This window comes from Paramormyrops kingsleyae, chromosome 4 (assembly GCF_048594095.1).
Source record: "Paramormyrops kingsleyae isolate MSU_618 chromosome 4, PKINGS_0.4, whole genome shotgun sequence".
NCBI lineage: Eukaryota > Metazoa > Chordata > Actinopteri > Osteoglossiformes > Mormyridae > Paramormyrops > Paramormyrops kingsleyae.
The window spans coordinates 1,972,020-1,993,370 of record NC_132800.1 but is presented as its reverse complement, the minus strand read 5'-3'; the positions used below and the strand labels follow the sequence as shown (position 1 = coordinate 1,993,370).

The 21,351-nt window shown below is 45.0% G+C and overlaps 1 protein-coding gene across 1 annotated transcript in view; it reads right to left on the bottom strand.

Annotated features, from left to right (window-relative positions):
* The window catches only part of LOC111844380 (uncharacterized), a 560,559-nt gene extending 539,208 nt beyond the window's left edge, over positions 1 to 21,351 (bottom strand). The window contains exons 1-3 of the mRNA XM_072710462.1: positions 20,323 to 21,351; positions 19,974 to 20,082; positions 18,967 to 19,482 (exon numbers count right to left, since the gene is read on the bottom strand). Coding sequence (XP_072566563.1) covers positions 18,967 to 19,285 — 319 coding nt within the window. The 5' untranslated portion in view covers positions 19,286 to 19,482; positions 19,974 to 20,082; positions 20,323 to 21,351. The remainder of the gene's footprint in view (positions 1 to 18,966; positions 19,483 to 19,973; positions 20,083 to 20,322) is intronic.

The following is a 21,351-nucleotide window of genomic DNA, read 5'->3' as shown; positions in this document are numbered from 1 at the left end:
TCAGAACTTTTGGAAATGTGCAAATTTATTAAAGAAATGAAATAAGATTGTGACTTAAAGAACTGAATTTTCTCTGAAATATTATTGAAATCATTAATTAATTTGGAACTTTGGATATTGTCTTATTGATGTTTACTCGTAGGAGGACTTACTGAATTTTCTCTGAAATATTAGAATCATGCATTGACTGGTAATTCTGGATATTACCTTATTATGATTTAATTGGAGTACTTGCTGTAATGAATACCCGGCTTCAAGCTTTTCAAGTGGGTTTAAAAGACTGTGGAGTGAGGCTTACAGAACTGTCATTGAGTACTGGGATTTGACAGACAGCCATAAATTCATCACAGGCACCAGCCTTCCAGTCTTTGCCTTCAAGTAGGTATATGAATGTATAATCAACTTGCTTTTCAGGTGATTGTTTTATGTTTTATTTCATTGGATGCTTGCTTTAGCCATTGTGGGGAAAAATGAGAATTAAGTCTGAGGGGGTTCAGTCTTGAAACGGCAGCTGGTAGGAGGAAGTGACGTCACAGGCACCCGTCAAGGCAGGTAGCGGCAGCTGCCACTTCTGTCCGTCGCTAGTGGGGCTTAACAGTGGCAGGTGCCGTTCGAATACAGTGCCTGCCGGGGTACAGAGACAGCCACCGCCGCTCGTGGAAGTAAACCCGAGATGCTGTGCACGGCTACGATAAACTGCAATACGGAAATAGAGGACTTGTTTAATCTTTGTATGACTACGAATGATATTATTGTTGCTGACTGTACATCTCTTTAAGATAATATTTGAGAAAACAATGATTGTACTGCGCTGGTGCCCAGCTAACACATCCATGTGGGGCCCGCATGGGATGCACTTGGGCTGACATGGGAAACCCAAGTGGGGCCCAGTCAATTTTGTCTGCAGTTTTCATGGTGGCCCAACATGGGTTAGCCCACATGGGCTAATGATGAGCCCTTGATGGGCTCCATATACACTGAAAAAAGAACATGTTGGATTTACTTAATTCAATAGTGGACAGTGGTTGCACACAGATGTTTTGCTTTGGCAGCAACTGGAACAATTGAGTTAAAGTATTAATCTTTATTAACTCTAATAGTGTTTAATTTACACCATAAGATAAGTCAATGAGTCTCCACCTCCAAACATCTGCCCCATTTTAATATGCACACAAGTCATGAGGATCAGAAGAGCCAGCCCAGATTTACCCACCATCATGAGAAAGATTCAGACCAATGTAGCCTTTTCTCTTTTTATGCAAGTCCCTCCCCGTTCAGCTCTTTATACCCAAAGAACTGTGCTCATGTAAGTTGCAGTATATTAAAAAGCTGTTGTTATAAATGTATTTTTTCATGCATCAATAAGGTGTCTTCAGTTAGGGTAAAAAAGAACCAGCTTTCTTGACAACCACCTCTGGTATAAAAGGGCTGAGAAAAGGTGAGAGCTATCTTAATGGTTGAAGGAGTGTATTTCTGCTAAAGCATACAGCGGGGAAAATAAGTATTGAACGCGTCAACATTTTTCTCAGTAAATATATTTCTAAAGGATCTATTGACATGAAATTTACACCAGATGTCGGTAACAACCCAAGTAATCCACACATACAAAGAAACCAAAACAAATAAGTACATAGATTAAGTTATGTGAAATAAAGTGAAATGACACAGGGAATAAGTATTGAACACAAGAAGAACAGGAGGTGCAAAAAGGCACGGAAAGCCAAGAAATCAGCTGAAATCTGTCAGTATTTAGAAAGAAATACTGCCCCCTATCAGTGCAAATTAATATCAGCTGGTTTAGTCCTAATTGATGGCTTATAAAAAGGTTTCTCATTGCCTAGGTGTCACACAAGAAGCATTTCATGATGCGTAAAAGCAAAGAGCTCACTCAAGACCTTCACAACTTGATTACTGCAAAACATATCGATGGCATCGGTCACAGACGTATTTTTAAACTTCTGAATGTTCCAGTGAGCACCGTTGGGGCCATAATCTGGAAATGGAAAGAACATCAATTCACCATTAACCGGCCACGACCAGGTGCTTCTCGCAAGATTTCTGACAGAGGAGTCAAAAGAATGATCAGAAGAGCCAAGGACCACTCGCGGAGAGTCTCAGAAAGACCTGGAATTAGCAGGTGCAGTTGTTTCAAAGAAAACAATAAGTAATGCACTCAACCGCCATGGCCTCTATGCACGCTCACCGTGCACGACTCCACTACTGAAGAAAAAGCATATTGCAGCTTGTTTAAAGTTTGCCGCACAACATCTGGATGAACCAATGAAATGCTGGGAGAATGTAGTCCGGTCAGATGAGACAAAATTAAACTCTTTGTATGTTATAGCACACACCATGTTTGGAGGAGAAATTTCACTGCACATCACCCCAAAAACACCATCCCAACAGTGAAGTTTGGGGGTGGGAACCTCATGGTGTGGGGCTGTTTTTCAGCATATGGTACTAGTAGACTTCATGTAATTGAAGGAAGGATGAATGGAGAAAGCAAGACATTCATGGTCCCGAAGATGAAACAAGAGTGGACATTTCAGCAAGGCAATGATCCCAAACACACAGCCAAGGAAGCTCTCAATCGGGTTCAGAAAAAGAAAATAAAGTTGCTAGAATGGGCCACTCAATCACAAGAATTTAATCCAGTTGAAAATCTATGGAAAGAACTAAAGATCAGAGTTCATAGGAGAGGCCATATAAACATCAAGATTTGAAGACAGTTTGTGTGGAAGAATAGGCCAAAATCACACCTGAGCAATGCATGCGACTAGTTTCTCTATACAGCAGGTGTCTTAAAGCTGTCATTACCAACAAAGGCTTTTCTACTAAGTATTCAATAAATTTCAGTAAGTGTGTTCAATACTTATTCCCTGTGTCATTTCACTTTATTTCACATAACTTAATCTATGTACTTATTTGTTTTGATTTCTTTGTATGTGTGGATTACTTGGGTTGTTACCGACATCTGGTGTAAATTTCATGTCAATAGATCCTTTAGAAATATATTTACTGAGAAAAATGTTGACGCGTTCAATACTTATTTTCCCCGCTGTATATAATGGTTGGTGGCCTTATTGCTTTTAGACCATAACTTGGGATAGAAGAACAAATCAAATCACTTTGCTCATTTAATATTCAGATCTTCATTAAGCTTCGTTTTTAGAAACCCACCACGATTGAGGATGGTATGACACTGATATTAGTCTTTACTAGTGGTGTGCAATACCAAGTAAATACAGGGAAAGTATCGCTGATACGATATCAATACTTCTTAATAATTAAGGTGGGTGCATCATCAAATTGCTAAAACTGAATTAATTTTCATTACCTTTAAGTGTTTTGTGATTTTTTTTTATTAATTAGGTAAAACCTAGGACAGAATTTGGGCAAAGTTTATATGTAAATAAATACTGCAGCGCGGAGGTACCGGCCTGTAGGGTATGCATGTTGGACTGATGCCAGCTTGTAAATAGTTCTCAGTAATCCATTGTGTGATTATAATTGTGCTGTGTGTTATGTCATGTATAGTGGTTAATGTTTATTGTTGTATGTAGTGTGTGTGTGTGTGCCAACCGTGTGTATGAGGAGTAAACGGGGCGACGTGCACGGTGAGCAGTGCCGGTGTGTGTGTTGTAGTAGTGCGGGTGTAATAAACGCCATCTGATGATTAAACCCCGAACTATCCCTACTGTTTAATTATTGCGAGCATGACTCAGCCACCCACTATTATAATACTTTATTATAAATATTATAGTGTGTGTCCGCCCGCCCACGCCTGTTTGTTAGCCTGGCCCGCTGAGTCACGTGACAGCCGGGAGCGGCAATTGAGAGTAGCAGCGCGAACACAGACAGCCGCAGTGCATTCGGAAGAGAGATTGAAACTGAAGTACCGATCTCATTGAACTGGTATCGATCAATATCAATACCAACATTATTATCGATATTATCGATACTTGGATCGATCCACCCACCACTAGTCTTTACCACATTTTATTATTAGTTTTTGTGGGTTGTCTATGAATGCTAATTTGTCTGAGTATTGTAGTACTTATCTATGTGCATCCCCACAGAAACCTCAATTGTACAGGTACAAATGTTCTTTCTAGAAAGCCTGCGAACAAAATAACTGATTTTTCATAGTAACATACATTCTCTAGTTAAGCCATAGAGGCAAAAACTATTTAGCCTAGTCACCAGGTAGTACATAAGAGCCATTTCTGTGGTTTTTGTTCTCTTGCCTTATTCATCACAATCGTGGTGGGTTAAAAAAAAAAAAAACTCGATTCAGTCAAAGAGTACTGTATCATGCTATGTAAATATACACCCAGCACCATTGGTCTACAGGGGAGTAGGCGGTTCCAGGAACTGCACAGAAAAGGGTATCACAACTGTCCTGACATCTTTCTGCATATGTTAATCATCTAAGGGCAGGACCAGCAACCAAATACACGCCTATCCCTTTAAACTATATACCACTCAGGAGATGTGCTCTGTACATTTCCTAGAGTTTTACCTCTGACTTGACGTCAACATGCTATAAAACCACACACCAGGAAAAGAAAATCACCAGGACCACAGCTTTCTAATCCCCAAGAACAGTCAGAACTGGACCAGCAAAGCTTCAAAATAAAACAAGGAAAAGCTGTAAGGTCCTTTTTGGTCAGAGTCTTTCTCATGATGGTGGGTAAATCTGGGCTGGTTCTTCTGATCCTCATGACTTCTGATCCTCTTGGACGCGTGGAGAGGGTCCATACCTTCCGGTACCTAGGGGTCCTCATCTCGGACAATATCTCATGGACCGAGAACATCACAGAGGTCGTTAAGAAGGCACAGCAGCGGCTCCACTTCCTGAGAGTTCTCAGGAAGTTGAATCTCAACCAGGATCTGCTTCTGACCTTCTATCGCTTGTCCATTGAGAGCCTCCTGACGTACTGCATCAGAGTGTGGTACGGCAGCTGCACCATGGCAGATAAGGAGAGGCTTCATAAAGTTATCAAAGCTGCCCAGAAGATCATCGGCTGCCCTCTCCCCTCTCTTATGGACATATACACCTCCCGCTGCCTCAGCAGAGCAAGGAACATTATCAAGGACACATCCCACCCTGGCTCTGATCTGTTCAACCTGTTGCCCTCAGGAAGACGCTACAGGTGCATCAGGACCAGGACAGACAGACTCCGGAACAGTTTCTTCCCTAGAGCCATACTCACACTGAACAGACACTGAACACACACTGTACACACACTGAATACACACAGAAAACAATCACTCCCCCTACTATGGTCTCCCTCCCCTTCCTCCCTTTCACACACACACTAAAAATCTTACCACATCTATTTATTATATATTATCACTGTGTAATAATCCGGTCAATGTGAAATTGTGCATTCGTTCACTTTATATACATATGCTAGTGCAATAAGATATATTACACTGTCACTTTAATACTTTCTATTTGTTTACATTGCATATTTTTATACATATTTTATACATATTCCTTCTTACATATTCCTTTATACATATTCCTTTTTCTTATTTATACTACTTCTCTTTTTATATTTTATATGTATATGTTTGAGCACTGACCCAAGGAGATGCTTTTCATCTCATTGTATATGTAAAAATGTATAATGACAATAAAAGGCATTCTATTCTATTCTAACTTACATGAGCACAGTTCTTTGGGTATAAAGAGCTGAACGGGGAGGGACTTGCATAAAAAGAGAAAAGGCTACATTGGTCTGAATCTTTCTCATGATGGTGGGTAAATCTGGGCTGGCTCTTCTGATCCTCATGACTTGTGTGCATATTAAAATGGGGCAGATGTTTGGAGGTGGAGAGTCATTGACTTGACTTACCCTATGTTGTAAATGAAACACTATCAGAGTTAATATAGATTAATACTTTAACTCAGTTGTTCAAGTTGCTGCCAAAGCAAAACATCTGTGTGCAACCACTGTCCACTATTGAATTAAGTAAATCCAACATGTTCTTTTTTTCAGTGTATATGGAGCCCATCAAGGGCCCATCATTAGCCCATGTGGGCTAACCCATGTTGGGCCACCATGGAAACTGCGGACAAAATTGACTGGGCCCCATTTGGGTTTCCCATGTCAGCCCAAGTGCATCCCATGCGGGCCCCACATGGATGTGTTGGCTGGGTGGCGCTAAACAGTGACAGGAGCCATTCGGGAACAGTGCCTGCCGGTAGAGGAGTGGCAGCTGCCACTATTGTCCGTCGCTTGACAGTCACTAACTGAATGTGCAGCTGATGTCAGCTACGTTTTTTTCGAGACAGGTAGCCACTGTCACCTGCCACTTAGGAGTGGCATGAGTCTTTCACTCACCTTGTTCAAAGTTGTACAAACCATAGTTGTACTCAGATATATATATTGGATTGGATTGGATTATTGGACTGGATTATTGGATTGTCAGCAGTGTGCGAACTATACCACGGTCTCCGGGGGAGCTGAGATCCGGTGGGCGTTTTACGGCGCCGTGGGGGGGTGAGTAGCTCGTGTGAGTGGGGAGTGGGTGGGGCTGCAGGCAGCGCCCCCACGAGCGTGCAAGCAGGCTACGTTTTTTCATGAGTAATAAGCTCTAAATACGATTTTATTTTACTTATTTTACACCTGTGAGAGAACCCATGCCCAAAATGGCATTTATTTGGTCATTAAATGAATATTTCAGAGCTCCCCCAAAAATTCACAAATCATGTTTCCAGGGGAGCTCATGTCACCACTAGGGGAGCTATAGCTCCCCCTGCTCCCCCCTAGTTCGCACCCTGCGTGTGTGTGTATGTGTGTGTGTGTGTCAGCATGTCGGTTGTGTGGGCGCATTTCGATATATCTAAGAAAGACACATGGAAAGCCGTTTGTAAAGCGCGCAAGGCCTTAATTTCTAGAGGGGGTGCATCCACAAAGACTTTCTCAACGTCGGGATTAATTTATCATATAAAACCAAAATATCCCGATCGCCATGCAGAGTATGAAAGGCCCTTTGACCCTTTGAGCACACCTACTGTGCTGAGGGCGAATGGGTAAAACTTACTGGGTGGAAGAATATGAGCATTGTTTAAAAATTTCACATTGCCATTAATAAGATCATTGGAGTTTCAATGAAGAGCCTAAATATAATATTTTAATAAGTCATGTAATCCTTTCAATTTTCTAATACCATACATTATTTTTTAAACGATTTTTTTATCCCAAACGTACCCAAACGGCTCCTGTCACTGTTTAGCGCCACTAGCGACAGTACAATCATTGCTTTTGATCGTTTAGCCGATGTACAGAATCTCTGGTTTAGGCTACTTCCAGGAGTGGCGGGTAGGTGCCTCTCTACTGTATCTGAACGGCACCTGCCACTAGACCTGCCACTAGACCTGCCACTACCGGCAGTCACTGTACCCAAACGGCTCCTGCCACTGTTAAGCGCCACTAGCGACGGACAGAAGTGGCAGCTGCCACTAAGAACTGGCAGCTGCCAAGCTCCTTAGTAGCAGCTGCCGCTACCTGCCTTGACGGGTGCCTGTGACGTCACTTCCTCCTGCCAGCTGCCGTTTCAAGACTGAACCCCCTCAGCCTTAATTCTCATTTTTCCCCACAATGGCTAAAGCAAGCATCCAATGAAATAAAACATTAAAAAATCACCTGAAAAGCAAGTTGATTATACATTCATATACCTACTTGAAGGCAAAGACTGGAAGGCTGGTGCCTGTGATGAATTTATGGCTGTCTGTCAAATCCCAGTACTCAATGACAGTTCTGTAAGCCTCATTCCACAGTCTTTTAAACCCACTTGAAAAGCTTGAAGCCAGGTATTCATTACAGCAAGTACTCCAAATAAATCATAATAAGGTAATATCCAGAATTACCAGTCAATGCATGATTCTAATATTTCAGAGAAAATTCAGTAAGTCCTCCTACGAGTAAACATCAATAAGACAATATCCAAAGTTCCAAATTAATTAATGATTTCAATAATATTTCAGAGAAAATTCAGTTCTTTAAGTCACAATCTTGTTTCATTTCTTTAATAAATTTGCACATTTCCAAAAGTTCTGACTTAACGAAATATCAGATATACCGTCTTTTCCTGTGTGTGTTCATTGTACCACACATGGTAGACGTCCCGCCCAACAACTTTCCCTCTTAAAATGTCGATGAGGACACATGTCTCCTCAAGTTCCGGGAATTCAGAACTGATTTCTTGGGCACCAGGTAGGGGACCTTCCGAATCGAGTGGACAGGCTTTTGGCCCCAGCCGGGGTGGATCCAGTGGTCGTGGTGCATGTTGGCACCAATGACATAGGAAAGGGCAGGAGGGCTGTTCCTCAGGATAAATTTATAGACGTCGCGGATAAGCTTAGAAGCAGAACATCCACGGTGGTATTCTCTGGAATACTTCCTGTGCCACGTGCGAGTCAGGCTAAGTTAGCTGAGATAAGGGGATTAAATGCGTGGCTAAAATGGTGGTGTAGGAAAGAGGGGTTCAGGTTTATGGGGCACTGGAAGACCTTCTGGAACAGGTGGGACCTGTTCAAGCCGGACGGGTTGCATCTAAACCATAGGGGAACCAGTGTATTGGGGAGGCATATGTGTAGAATAGTTGAGGAATGTTTAAACTAGGGACTGGGGTGGCAGGGATGTTAGTTACGAATTTATGTGGGGAGAGATGGAAAGCCCAAATAAATATTAAAAGTGGGCACTGTAAAAGGCCTACCATTTGTGGTCTGTATTTAAATGCTAGGAGTCACAAAATTAATGATTTAGAGCAGTGGTTTTCAACCTGTGGGCCGCGGCCCCCTAGTGGGCCGCGACGGTATTGCAGGGGGGCCGCCAATTATTATTAATAGAAATTGTAATATTGTTAATATAATAAAAAATGTCTAGTCAAAATCAAATAAATCATAATTTGATATATAATGAAATAAATTACCAGTTTATTCAATAAAGACAATTAACAGCCTTGCTTCCGAGTACTTAGTTAACCCGACACAAAAAGCGGGATCGTTTAAATTCTTTTGCAGTGGGCCGCGGAAACATATGTGTTTGGCTGTGTGGGCCGTGAGTTAAAAAAGGTTGGGAACCACTGATTTAGAGGCTTTAATTTCATCTGACACAACATTATAGGAATAACTGAAACATGGATGAGTGACAATGATGATGATGAATATAATATGGATGGTTATATGTTGTTCCGTAGAGACCGGATAGGCAAGCAGGGAGGTAGTGTTGCAGTATACGTAAAAGAAATCTTGCAGGCAAGGGAGCTCACTGATAAAAATAAAAAATTAGTGGTTTTAGACCCATTGTACGGTAGTGATCATAACATGGTTAAATTCGAGGTTAATTTTAGTGTCCGAAGAGCAAAGTCGAAATTAAAAGTATACAATGTTAGGAAGGCTAACTTTCATGAAGCTTTGATTACTTTAATTAGAAACTGTAAACTGGACGGAGTTAAATGGCAAAACAGTTGAAGAGGCATGGGAATTTTTTAAAAGCACATTGTTGCAAGTGCAAGAGGACTTTATACTTGTTTCCAGCAAAACTAAATCTAGGAAACGACAACCAAGGTGGTTTACTAAGAAAATTAAGAATAAAGTCAGGAGCAAAAGGGCTCTATTCCACAATTGGAAAATAACTAATGTTTTCAAAATTAAGCAGGAGTATCTAAGTCTACAGGTAGAGTTAAAAAATAACATTAGGCTATCAAAGAGGGATGTAGAAAGAAAAATTGCATTGGAGGCTAAGGATGACAATAAAGGTTTCTTCCAATATTTTAACTCCAAAAGAGCTCTAAAAGCTGAAATCACTAATTTGCAGGATAGTAAGGGCCTTATAATTGAAAATGAAATTGATATAGTAAATGAGTTTAATAATTATTTTTCACGGGTGTTCACAGTAGAGAACAAAAGTAACTTACCACCAATTAGTACGAATTGCTTATGAATACAGTGTCGTCTATGACCAATATATGTATAATTGAGGCTGATGTGGTACTAAGTCTAGCTAAACTCAAAATAAATAAATCACAGGGCCCTGATGGCATCTTACCTATAGTTTTAAAAGAGATGAGGGATATTATTAGCCAACCTTTAACTTTAATATTCCAGAAATCATTATCTGCGGGTGTGGTACCTTCAGATTGGAAGCATGCTAATATAACACCCATATTTGAAAAAGGGGATAGAAGTAATCCAGCAAACTATAGGCCAATCAGTTTAACTAGCATTACTGGAAGAGTAATGGAAGCTACAGTATAATCCAAGGGAAAATGGTAGATTACCTGGATGCAAATAACATTCTGAGGGATAGCCAACATTGATTTAGGAGAGGTAGATCCTGTTTAACGAATCTACTTGAATTCTTTAAGGAAGCTACAAGTGAAATTGATCACAAAAAGGCCTTTGACGTGATCTACTTAGATTTCCATAAGGCCTTTGATGTTGTCCCCCACAAACGGCTCTTGCTAAAGCTCAAAGCTGCAGGGATTTTAGGAACTGTGGCAGCATTCATACCAATAACTCAACACAAATATAATATATATAATAAATATAGAAGGCTGCATTGATGTTGTTTTATCGTGTGATTTCTTGTCTGTCAGTTTACCTGAATAAAACCCCGTTTTTGGATTTCTGTGTGCCCGATCCTGCTTCCCCGCTCACTGCTGGCTCACACGGTCATAACACCTCTAGGATCCAGCGCTGCCTCAGGTGAGGTGAAAAGGCACAAGTCTCTACTGAAGGGACCACCACTAATTGTTTGGCATCTGAAAAAATATATATATCCAAATATACATTTTGCTAGTGATCGTTTTTAGAGGTTTCTACCATTTTTGCCACAGAAATATGCATACACCACTGTTTGAGAATCAGCCATTTATGAATGAAAATACCAGCATTACCTGATTGCACCATTATCTGCCTTTGCGATTAATAGACGTATTTGCCTTTGTCTCATGTTTACGTAGCCACGAGAAGCTTCTCCAGAGAAGTTATGTGAAAAATGAAAAGCTGCCCCAGGGACCTGCTGTCAGGATTCGGGATCGGGCGAGCCGGAAAGCAGGCGATCGGAGCCGTTAATACGGACAAACGGGGTTTTATTAGGAGCGGGAAGGCGGACAGGAACACACATCCAAACAATACAATGACGGAACTGGGGACTACTGACTTAGACACGGACTAAATACAGGACACAGGCTAAGGGTAACGAATCACAGGTAAGAAACAATCAGGGAATCACACGAGGTAACGAGGTGGGCGTGGCACACATCGGGAGCGGACGGAGCGGGGCGTGACATAACCCCCCCCCAAAGGCGCGCACACCGGGCGCGCCCGAGAGGAGGCGACGGACGGGACCGGGGAACAGGACCTGGAAGACAAGAACAAAACCATCAACGCGACCAGGGAAACAGGACAGAGACACAGAACAGGAACAAAGACGAGAAAAAGGACAAGACATGACAGAGAACAGGGAAGGCAGACAGGCAGACAAGGAAGGGAGACACAGAAGGGGAGACAGGCGGAACAAAAGGGCCAGGAGTGAACGGAGGAGGAACAAAGGGACGAGGAGCAGAGACAGGCGGGACAAACAGAAAAGGAGGAGGAACAAGGGGAGCACGAGGGAGCCCAGGCGGGCGACGGGCAGCGGCCGGAGGGGCCGCAGGCGGGAGGGAGAAGGGAGCTGAAGGGGACCACCCAGGGGCCAAGGGAACGGGACGAGGGAGTGACAGAGGGGACACGGAGGGAGCAGGAGGGAACACCGGTGCAGGCAGGCAAAAGGGGGAAGCCGCGGCAGGCGGAGGCGCAGCTGGAGCCGGCGAAGGCGCCGTCCGACGCCCAGCCGGAGCAGGGGGGCCCGGAGGCGACCGACACGGAGCCGGAGGAGGGACCGAGGACCGGCACCGAGGATCCAGGGGGGGACCCGGCGGCGACCGCCGACCCCGAGCCGGAGGACCCGCAGGCAGCCACCGAGCCACAGCCAGGGGCTGAACGGGCGAGCCAGGGGGCAGGGCGGGCGGGACCCGGGCCCTACGCCTATGTCCCCGTCCCTTGCTGGAGACGGAGAGGCGGGGTCCTGGGGGGCGTTGGCTTTGCCGGGGTAAGGGCGAGGGAGTCAGGAAGGAGGTGCCCGAGGGTGTAGATTCGGGCAGAGCAGGGGGCGTGGCTGCAGGTGATGCAGCCGGGGCCGCGGGCGTGTCCTCAGGCGGGCCGGGCAGAACTGGAGAGGCGGCCTCAGGCAGGGCCGCGGGCAGGTGTCCAGCAGGGGGCGCCGCGGTGGGCGCCACCTCAGGCGAGTGGCCAGCAGGGGGCGCCGCGGGCAGAGCGGCGTCATCCTCCGCTGGCGTGCGGCCAGCAGGGGGCGCCGCGGGCAGAGCGGCGTCATCCTCCGCCGGTGCGACTGCCGGTGAGCAGGGCTGGCCGGACAGGACAGGCGAGACAGGCAGGACAAGAGCCGGCAGGGCAGGCGAGACAGGCAGGACAGGAGCCGGCAGGGCAGGCGAGACAGGCAGGACAGGAGCCGGCATGGCAGGCGAGACAGGCAGGACAGGAGCCGGCAGGGCAGGCGAGACAGGCAGTTCAAGAGCCGGCAGAACAGGCGAGACAGGCAGTTCAGGTGCCGGCAGAACAGGCGAGACAGGCAGTTCAGGTGCTGGTAGGACGGGCGCCGCCGTCACGTGGCCAGCACGGGGCACCTCAGAGGGCACCTCGGGTGTGCGGCCAGCAGGGGGCGCCTCGGCGGGCACCTCATTCGGAGCTGCAGCGGGCACCCTTGGTTCCTGGTCCCCAGGGGGTGCCGCCATCACGCGGCCAGCAGGGGGCGCCGCAGCGGGTGCTGCAGCCAGAGTGGTGGCAGCTGCAGGAACTGCAGGCAGGTCAGGCAGGACAAGCGGGTCAGGTGGGTCAAGCAAGACAGGCGAGTCAGGCTGGACAGGCGGGTCAGGCAGTGCCGCGGGCAGAGCGGCGGCATCAGCAGCAGGCGGTGCCGCGGGCAAAGCGGCGGCATCAGCAGCAGGCGGTGCAGCCGCGGGCAGATCGGCGGCGGCAGCAGGCAGCGTAGCCGCGGGCAGATCGGCGGCGGCAGCAGGCAGCGCAGCCGCGGGCAGATCGGCGGCGGCAGCAGGCAGCGCAGCCGCGGGCAGATCGGCGGCGGCAGCAGGCAGCGCAGCCGCGGGCAGACCGGCGGCGGCAGCAGCAGGCGTAGTCGCGGGCGGATCGGCGGCGACAGCAGCAGGCTGCGCAGCCGCGGGCAGATCGACGGCGGCAGCAGACAGCGCAGCCGCGGGCAGATCGGCGGCGGCGGCAACAGCAGGCGTAGTCGCGGGCAGATCGGCGGCGACAGCAGCAGGCTGCACAGCCGCGGGCAGAGCGGCGACAGCAGCAGGCGGTGCTGCGGGCAGAGCGGCGACAGCAGCAGCAGCAGCAGCAGGCGGTGCTGCTGGCAGATCCGGATCAGGCAGTTCCGGAGCAGGCAGGAGGGGTGCCGAGTGCGTTGGCGCTGCCCCTTTAAGGGCTCTCGGGACCCGTGGGATAGCGTCTCTTACGGCTCGGATGCCACCTAGACCCGGGCGCTCCGGCCGATAGACATACGCCTCCAAAGGAGGCGGCTTCTCCGGGCGGAGGCTCACCAAGCGGGCAACGGCGGTGTCGTCACAGGCAGGGAGAAGAGAGCAGGCGCCGAAGAAGAGCGTCGGGGCGGCTTCTTCCCTCTGTTCTATGCTCCGCTGTTCCCGGTTGCTCTTCAGGAGCTGGTTCAGGCGGCTAAGGCATTTCCGGGCTCTTGTCAGCGGGTACTGCTGTCCGGGAGGGCGATCCTTCGCCAGGAGGTCCACGCCCTGCTGGGCTAGTTGCAGAGCCACGGGGTCCTCCTGGACCGCGGGCTCTGATCGCCAGTACACAAAATCTTGCAGGAGACCGAGCCGGTGGTGCTCGGTCTCCCGCGCTGTGTTGTTGGGGAGTTCCGTCATTCTGTCAGGATTCGGGATCGGGCGAGCCGGAAAGCAGGCGATCGGAGCCGTTAATACGGACAAACGGGGTTTTATTAGGAGCGGGAAGGCGGACAGGAACACACATCCAAACAATACAATGACGGAACTGGGGACTACTGACTTAGACACGGACTAAATACAGGACACAGGCTAAGGGTAACGAATCACAGGTAAGAAACAATCAGGGAATCACACGAGGTAACGAGGTGGGCGTGGCACACATCGGGAGCGGACGGAGCGGGGCGTGACACCTGCCTCTGTGGAAGGTTAAGCCTTCTAATTTCAGTCTCAAAATTCACGTGTGTATGCTACATATATATATTACCGATTTGTCACATTATTAATTGTTATTATTATCGCTGATGTTGTTATAATTCTTGTTGTTTGACGAGTGTTATGTTTCTTATGGTTGTTTGTATTCTGTATTCCCCTATACTTAATGTTTTTCCATCCCACCTACATTATTAGTGTTATTATTTCTGTTTACCTTTTTTTTTTCTCTCCCCCTCTCCCCATGTTGATTGATGTCTGTTATTGTTACGCTTGTTGTTTCTGTATCCCCCCCTGTTTTTCTTTTTTTTCTTCCTTTATCCACGGTACTGGTGAGTTCGGAGCGGCCACACTCTTTGCTCTTGAATGTAATGTAAAATAAAGTTGTCCTCCGAAGAGGGGGGGTGGTGGTGGGCAATAAATAAAAAAAAATAATAATAATAATAATAATTTCAGTCTCTACATTTTTCCCTGTACTATCAAGGGCCTCACCGATTCTATTTTGTATTTCAGTACTGTTTATCTCAGTTTCTACATTTCACCTTGCACAGCTTGACATGTTTTTCTTACCATAGCTCTGCTTTTATGTAGGCTGTGGAATTAAACTAGTCCATGCCACACAGCCCACTGGGTCACGCAGGTCATTGGTCCGCCCTGCGTAGTCCTGTTCATTGGTGCAGTTTCGTCAAACTTTTGGGTTGTTTTGCCTGCCACAGCTTAAAGCCAAAATAACACTATATCTCACTCCTGCTGCTAGAGGCAGGCAGTGGGCAACAGCAATTTCCATCATCCATCTATGCAACTTCTCCACACAAGAGACATGTAAAAGGAGTACAACTGTGTCTCTATCCTAAGTGCAAATTCAGTACATCCAACATTTGACGACACCTACTGTAGGTGGGTGGTGTAGCAGATACTGATCTAGCAGCAGAGAGGCTTCAACGGGATCTGGATTTAATTAGCAACTGGGCTGATACCCCGCAGATGAAATTTAACAGATAAATGTAAGGTAATCCATGCAGGGAGCAGAAATATAAAGTACAGATATTTTATGGGTTCCACTGAAATAAAGGTAGCTGATTACGAGAAAGATCTCGGTGTGCATGTTGATGCTTCCATGTCCCACTATCGCCAGTGTGGGGAAGCAATAAAAAAGGTCAATAGAATGTTGGGTTATATCTCTAGATGTGGGGAGTTTAAGTCAAGGGAGGTGATGTTACATTTATATAACTCCTTGGTAAGACCCCACCTAGAATATTGTGTGCAGGTTTGGTCACCATACCTTAAGAAGGACATTGCTGCCTTAGAAAAGGTGCAACTGAGGGCTAGGAGAATGATTCCTGGTCTTAGAGGAATGTCTTATGAGGAGAGGTTAGCTGAGCTGAATCTGTTTAGCCTTGAGCAAAGGAGACTAAGGGGGGACATGTTCCAGGTCTATAAGATTCTAACGGGTCTGGATGCTGTTCAGCCAAATGCTGTTTAGTCTAAATACTACAACTCGTGGCCATAAGTGGAAATAAGCGGGAGAACATTTTAAAACGAATTTGAAGAAGGACTACTTTACACAGCGTGTAGTTAGAGTATGGAATAGTGTTCCTGCTAGTGTAGCGGAAGCTAAAACCCTGGGTTCCTTTAAATCAGAGCTAGATAAGATTTTAACAACTCTGAGCTATTAGTTAGGTTCTCCCCAAACAAGCTTAATGGTCCGAATGGCCTCCTCTCGTTTGTAAATTTCATATGTTCTTATCCACTTCGTGACAATTTCTTAAATATTTAAATGTGATAGAATCATACCCTTTTTTGGTATTGTGATACAAAACTAATATCAGTATTACACGTGACTCAGGGAAAACTACTTTTATTTGAAATACTTTTATTTTGGTACTTGGAGACACGACTCTGCCCTTCTTTGGCAGTTGAATCTGTGCTTTGGTAGGTTAAGTTAATGGCGAGTAGGTCAGTAGGTGGGAGTTCCCAGGGGGGACAAAGTCAAATTGGGTTGTTTATATTTCTGACCCCCTTCCCCATTCTACTTCACCACAATCTGAACATTTGAATCAGGCAGCAGTTATATATTTTCGATATAACTTTCAAATATAATAGAAATATTTCAAAGTTCCCTTTTCAATAATAATATCCACCCATCTTCTGAAACTGATTGTCATATCCTGGAGACTACAGGCGCAAGGCAGGGAACAATCCAGGATGAGGTTCCAACCCATCGCATGGCACACTCACACACCATTCACTCATATGCGCACATCTACAGGCAATTTGGGACCTTCAATATGGACTGCGGGGATAACTGGAGTACCTGGAGGAATCCCCAGACGACCCTGGCCCTAGAAGTGTGAGGCAACATTGCCAACCACTGCAGCACCCCTAATAATAATTCAGCATTCATGTTGAATGAAACTGTAGGAATTACGCTAATCACTACCTTACGGTGTTGGGCCTCATGAAGAGAACTGAATTCAGATCGGTTGTGTAAGCTATGAAGAGGAAAGTACTGCCTTTAGTATGACTAACCATTCACTTCTGTACACCATTTGTATTGTCATTATCTAAATATGCAGTTTCACTTTATTTGAGGTTTGGACTGGTATTCATCTGTGAGGACCATACACAGACAGGAACATTTTTTTACATCAACAGTCTCTTCACATGTCTGTGCCTTCTGTCAGCCTCCTGAGATGTCTGTGCCTTCTGTCAGCCTCCTGAGATGTCTGTGCCCTGTGTTAGTCTCCTGTCTTTAGTCACCAGTGCAGTAGAATGACCTTGCATTATAATTCTAGATTTTCTCATATACTAATAGGAAGGTAGATTTATGATGACTTTAGCTCAGTATCACTACTGCTCAATCACATATTTACCAAAATAACAGAAAACCACTAACAACTAATGTGAATTCAAAATATCAGAAGAGACCGGGAATACTTTTGTAATAACTATAGGCCCTTTAAATATATAGGGCTGGGAATTGTTTTTAAAAAATTAATTACTTGTACAGTTTTCAATGACTAATCATGATTAATCACACCAAATATTAATATTTGTAAAAATAACAGTTTATTGAACCCCATGGAGAAATCCTCTTTATGCCTCCCTCAACTTGCTCTCTGTAGGTGAGAGCAAGCTGGCTGTGAAGGGTAGCCACCTGTCGTGGTGCCCATGGAGCTGGGGCTTAAGGGCCTTGCTCAAAGACCTGCAGAAATGCCATAGCTGACCTTGAACTGGTGACCTTCTGATCACAGGCACAAAAGCTTAGGCCAGGGGTGGCCAATTGTATCCGCAAAGGGCCGGTGTTTATGCAGGTTTTCATTGCAACTGCCTAATTAGAGGACTGATTGGCCGAAGAGTCCTCACACCTGGGTTTGGACAGCTGACCTAAAGGTTATCCCAAAAACCTGCATACACACCAGCCCTTTGTGGATACGATTAGCCACCCCTGGCTTAGGCCACTGAGACAAACACTGTTTTTCTGCAGATCCAGACATTTGTCAGTGCAAATTCCATGGCAGAGTGATCATATGACTGTGGAGCCCTTGAACAAGGCTTAAATCCCCAAAGTATCGCATGAATAGATGTCAGGTTTCCTAAACTTAATCCTTCAGTGACAATCATTTACAGAGCCCCCAAAATAAAAATTAAAAAAAGGCATATAAAGAATACAGTGGAAACCGCTCATAGTGATCACTGTTATAGTAATCAACTGCTTATATGGATCAAAAAGCTTGGGACAAAATGACTCCTGTACAAGTACTGTTTAAAGTAGTCCACTTACAGTGTTCGTTTTGTGGTTTGTTTTATACATTACAACTTATGGTGGAAAAAATTTAAAAGGTAACAGTAATTCATTTTTACTTTAATTCGTTAGTCTTGCGGTAATTCGTCTGCTTCAAGGTAGCCACATAAGGCTAATGCTGCATGCACAGAAAATGTGACGAGGAAAAAGAAAATCATTTTCTCTCAATGATGAATATAGACTCAAAGCTTATGATTAACTGCCAAAAACGAGTCAACAAGATGCAGCAGCGAAACTACAATAAGCTACATTTTATGTACAGTTATGTATGGTATCATAGTATTTGAATTATACACAGTTCAGTAAAGTCATACAGTACTGTAATTAGACACACCACAGGCGTTTCAAATGTTGATTTAGAAAAAGTCAAAATTCAGTAAATAGTGATGCTGTCCGTTTTATCTGAAATTCACGTAACAAATATACAAATGTCAAATAGATGGTAAAATACCGGAGACAAAGAAAAATCTGTTATAATGATCTGCTTAAAGTGATCAATTTCACCCAGAGAGACGTGATCACTTTAAGCGGTTTCCACTGTATTTTGGGCACTTCACAGGCTCCATGTTAATTGCGATAGACTTTAAACTACTTAATTGTCACTTTACACATCGCTCTAAACCAAAAATTCAAATTATTTGATAAAATTGGTTTATTGCTCTACTCTACAGCCAAGTACAGTATATTTCTTAAACCTAATCCATTGACCCTATAACATACTATTCCAGTCAATGTCCCAATTAAAAAGCTTTAACTATGAACTGAGTCACACAAGTTCATTTACATGTTCTCAAATGTCACTGAATACACCAGTGTAATTTATCAGTAACTATTCCCTGTGTGAATCTGCTCGTGTCTCTTTAGGTCTCCTAAACTGCTGAAGCCCTTCCAACACTGGGAGCACTGGTAGGGCCTCTCCCCTGTGTGAATTTGTTGGTGTCCCTTGAGGTTTCCTGAATCACTAAAGCTCTTCCCACACTGGGAGCACTGGTAGGGCCTCTCCCCTGTGTGAATTCGTTGGTGTCTCTTGATGCTTCCTGACTCACTAAAGCTCTTCCCACACTCAGAACACTGATGGGATGACTTCTCCATGTAAGTCTGCTTGTTTATTTTACAGCCTCGGTTTATACTCGGTTTATATATCTTCATACTCTGGGAACCCCGTCGAACCGTCAGTGTGTCTGTGTTTGCTTCTTCCAGGGTACTGAGCATGTCTGTACTGAGCTGAGGAGCACTGGGGCCAGCAGACACTGCTGAATGCTCAGCCGTGTTTACTGATCCAGGCCTCAGTTCAATGACATACTCCTTAGGGTGAGATTTTTTGATATATCGGTGCAGACCAATGTCTGTGGTATAGAATGGACTCTGAAAACAAGCGATGATTTGGGAGGATTCACCCGCTCTCCTTGCTGGGGGCAAGATAGAGACAAGTCACTCAGTACTGAGATGGGACAGGGTTAATACAAAGTCAGGAAAAAAGCGAATAAGAAACACAGACATCTTCTAAAGAGCCTTCATTACTACATAAGCAGTCCATATTCACAGTGTGCTGTTGCTGCTGCAATCTCTGCCATGCCTGAACTGCACAGAGTAACAACACTGCTAGTTTGAAATGGCAACCTGAAGCACAGAGTATTACCTCCAAATGTACCAAAACAATTGCAGGTTTGATGGTATACGTTACTACGGGGGTGCCCAACTCCAGTCCTGGAGGGCAGGAGCTCTGTGTAGCTTAGTTCTTTCCATGTTTCACCATAAATGATTCAGCTCAAGAGCTGCGTGGTAAGTAGCACAAGGAGTTGAATCAGATGTGTTATATGAGGGGAAACCCAAAAATGTGCAGGGCTCTGGTCCTCCAGGACTGGAGTTGGGTACTCCTGCGTTAATAGGTAAAGATCACCTGGGTTTGGAGGTTTCACACACTGTTTGCCCCTGCTATCAGTGACTAATAGAAGAGAACCAGTCAGCTCCTCCTCAGTCACATCCTGAACCACTGCGCCCTTCACCTTCTGTCACAAAAAACAAACAAGGCAGAATAAGCTGTTCACCTCATAAAATTATACACCTGGTTCTACTGGCTTAGACAAACAGAACAGCAGAAAGCAAAATTACTTAAAGGTTAGACATTAAACTGAAATTGTCTGGTGTGACCTACCGTTGGCCACTTTTGAAATTAACATACACAAATTAAACCACCTCAGAATGGACAAGTGACATTTGTGAAGAGACCCACATACACTTAATTTTACCTTGTAGGTGCTCTCGTTCTCAGTCCCTTCAAACTCAGATATCAGGTATTCCCTCTCCTCTTTTTTAACCTCTCCGACACCCCACTGGGAAAGTTTCTGGTTTGGTCAGCAGCTGGTTTTACTGCAGGAAGGCATCTGCTGAAACCAAAATGAAATTAAATTCAGTGAGACTGTGCCAGTTAATCAGTGTGTTGAAATGCACCATAACCCTTAACCCCACTTAATAAAGTCACCTTGACACTTTTTAAAACAAATGACACTTGACAACAGCCATAAACATTAACATTTTGTGTGTCATGTGACACACACACTAAGACAGACACACATTCTCATACACACAGACTAAACAAGCACCTGACTTACAGGTCAGTCGAACTCATGGATATCAGGGGTGGATATACCACGACTGTTCCCCCTGTAGTCATGTCTATGTTAGGCAGATTGCGGCTTCTGAGAACATTGGACTGGCGAGGTAGAGCGCAGCTGCTAGGAGCTGAGTGGAAGCGGTGCGCTCAGAAACAAGAGGTGAAGGTGGTGAAGGCAGCTCAGAGGCTGGTGTGGAACAGCTTACTCACCACCACTAACATTTACACCATCAGATGCAAGAGAAGGGCTTTTGCATTGAGGGACCCCACCCACTCAGCAGGAGGCTGAGCAGCATCAAGAGTAGGACCAGACTGTGTAATGCGTATGAATATTCATTTACTCATTCAGTTTTACTTTCCTTAGAAATAAAGAATAAGCAATATTTTCTGTAGTTAATACAGGGTTCCCCCTGGAGTTTGATTTCAATTCTTCACTTTTCTTTGTATTTTTGCATCCGTTTTTTTTAGTCACTCTCTCGCCGCTTCTTAATAAATTAATAATTAAACTCACTGAATATACATCTCTTCTGACAATCACACTGTGATTGGTCAACTAACAGCATGGGCGAGTCACGAGTCTACTTGATAAGGTTGGGAGAATCGTGAATACTGTGTGAAAATTTGCGTGCTGGCGTGCTGAAAACATGATGTATAGTATGCATTT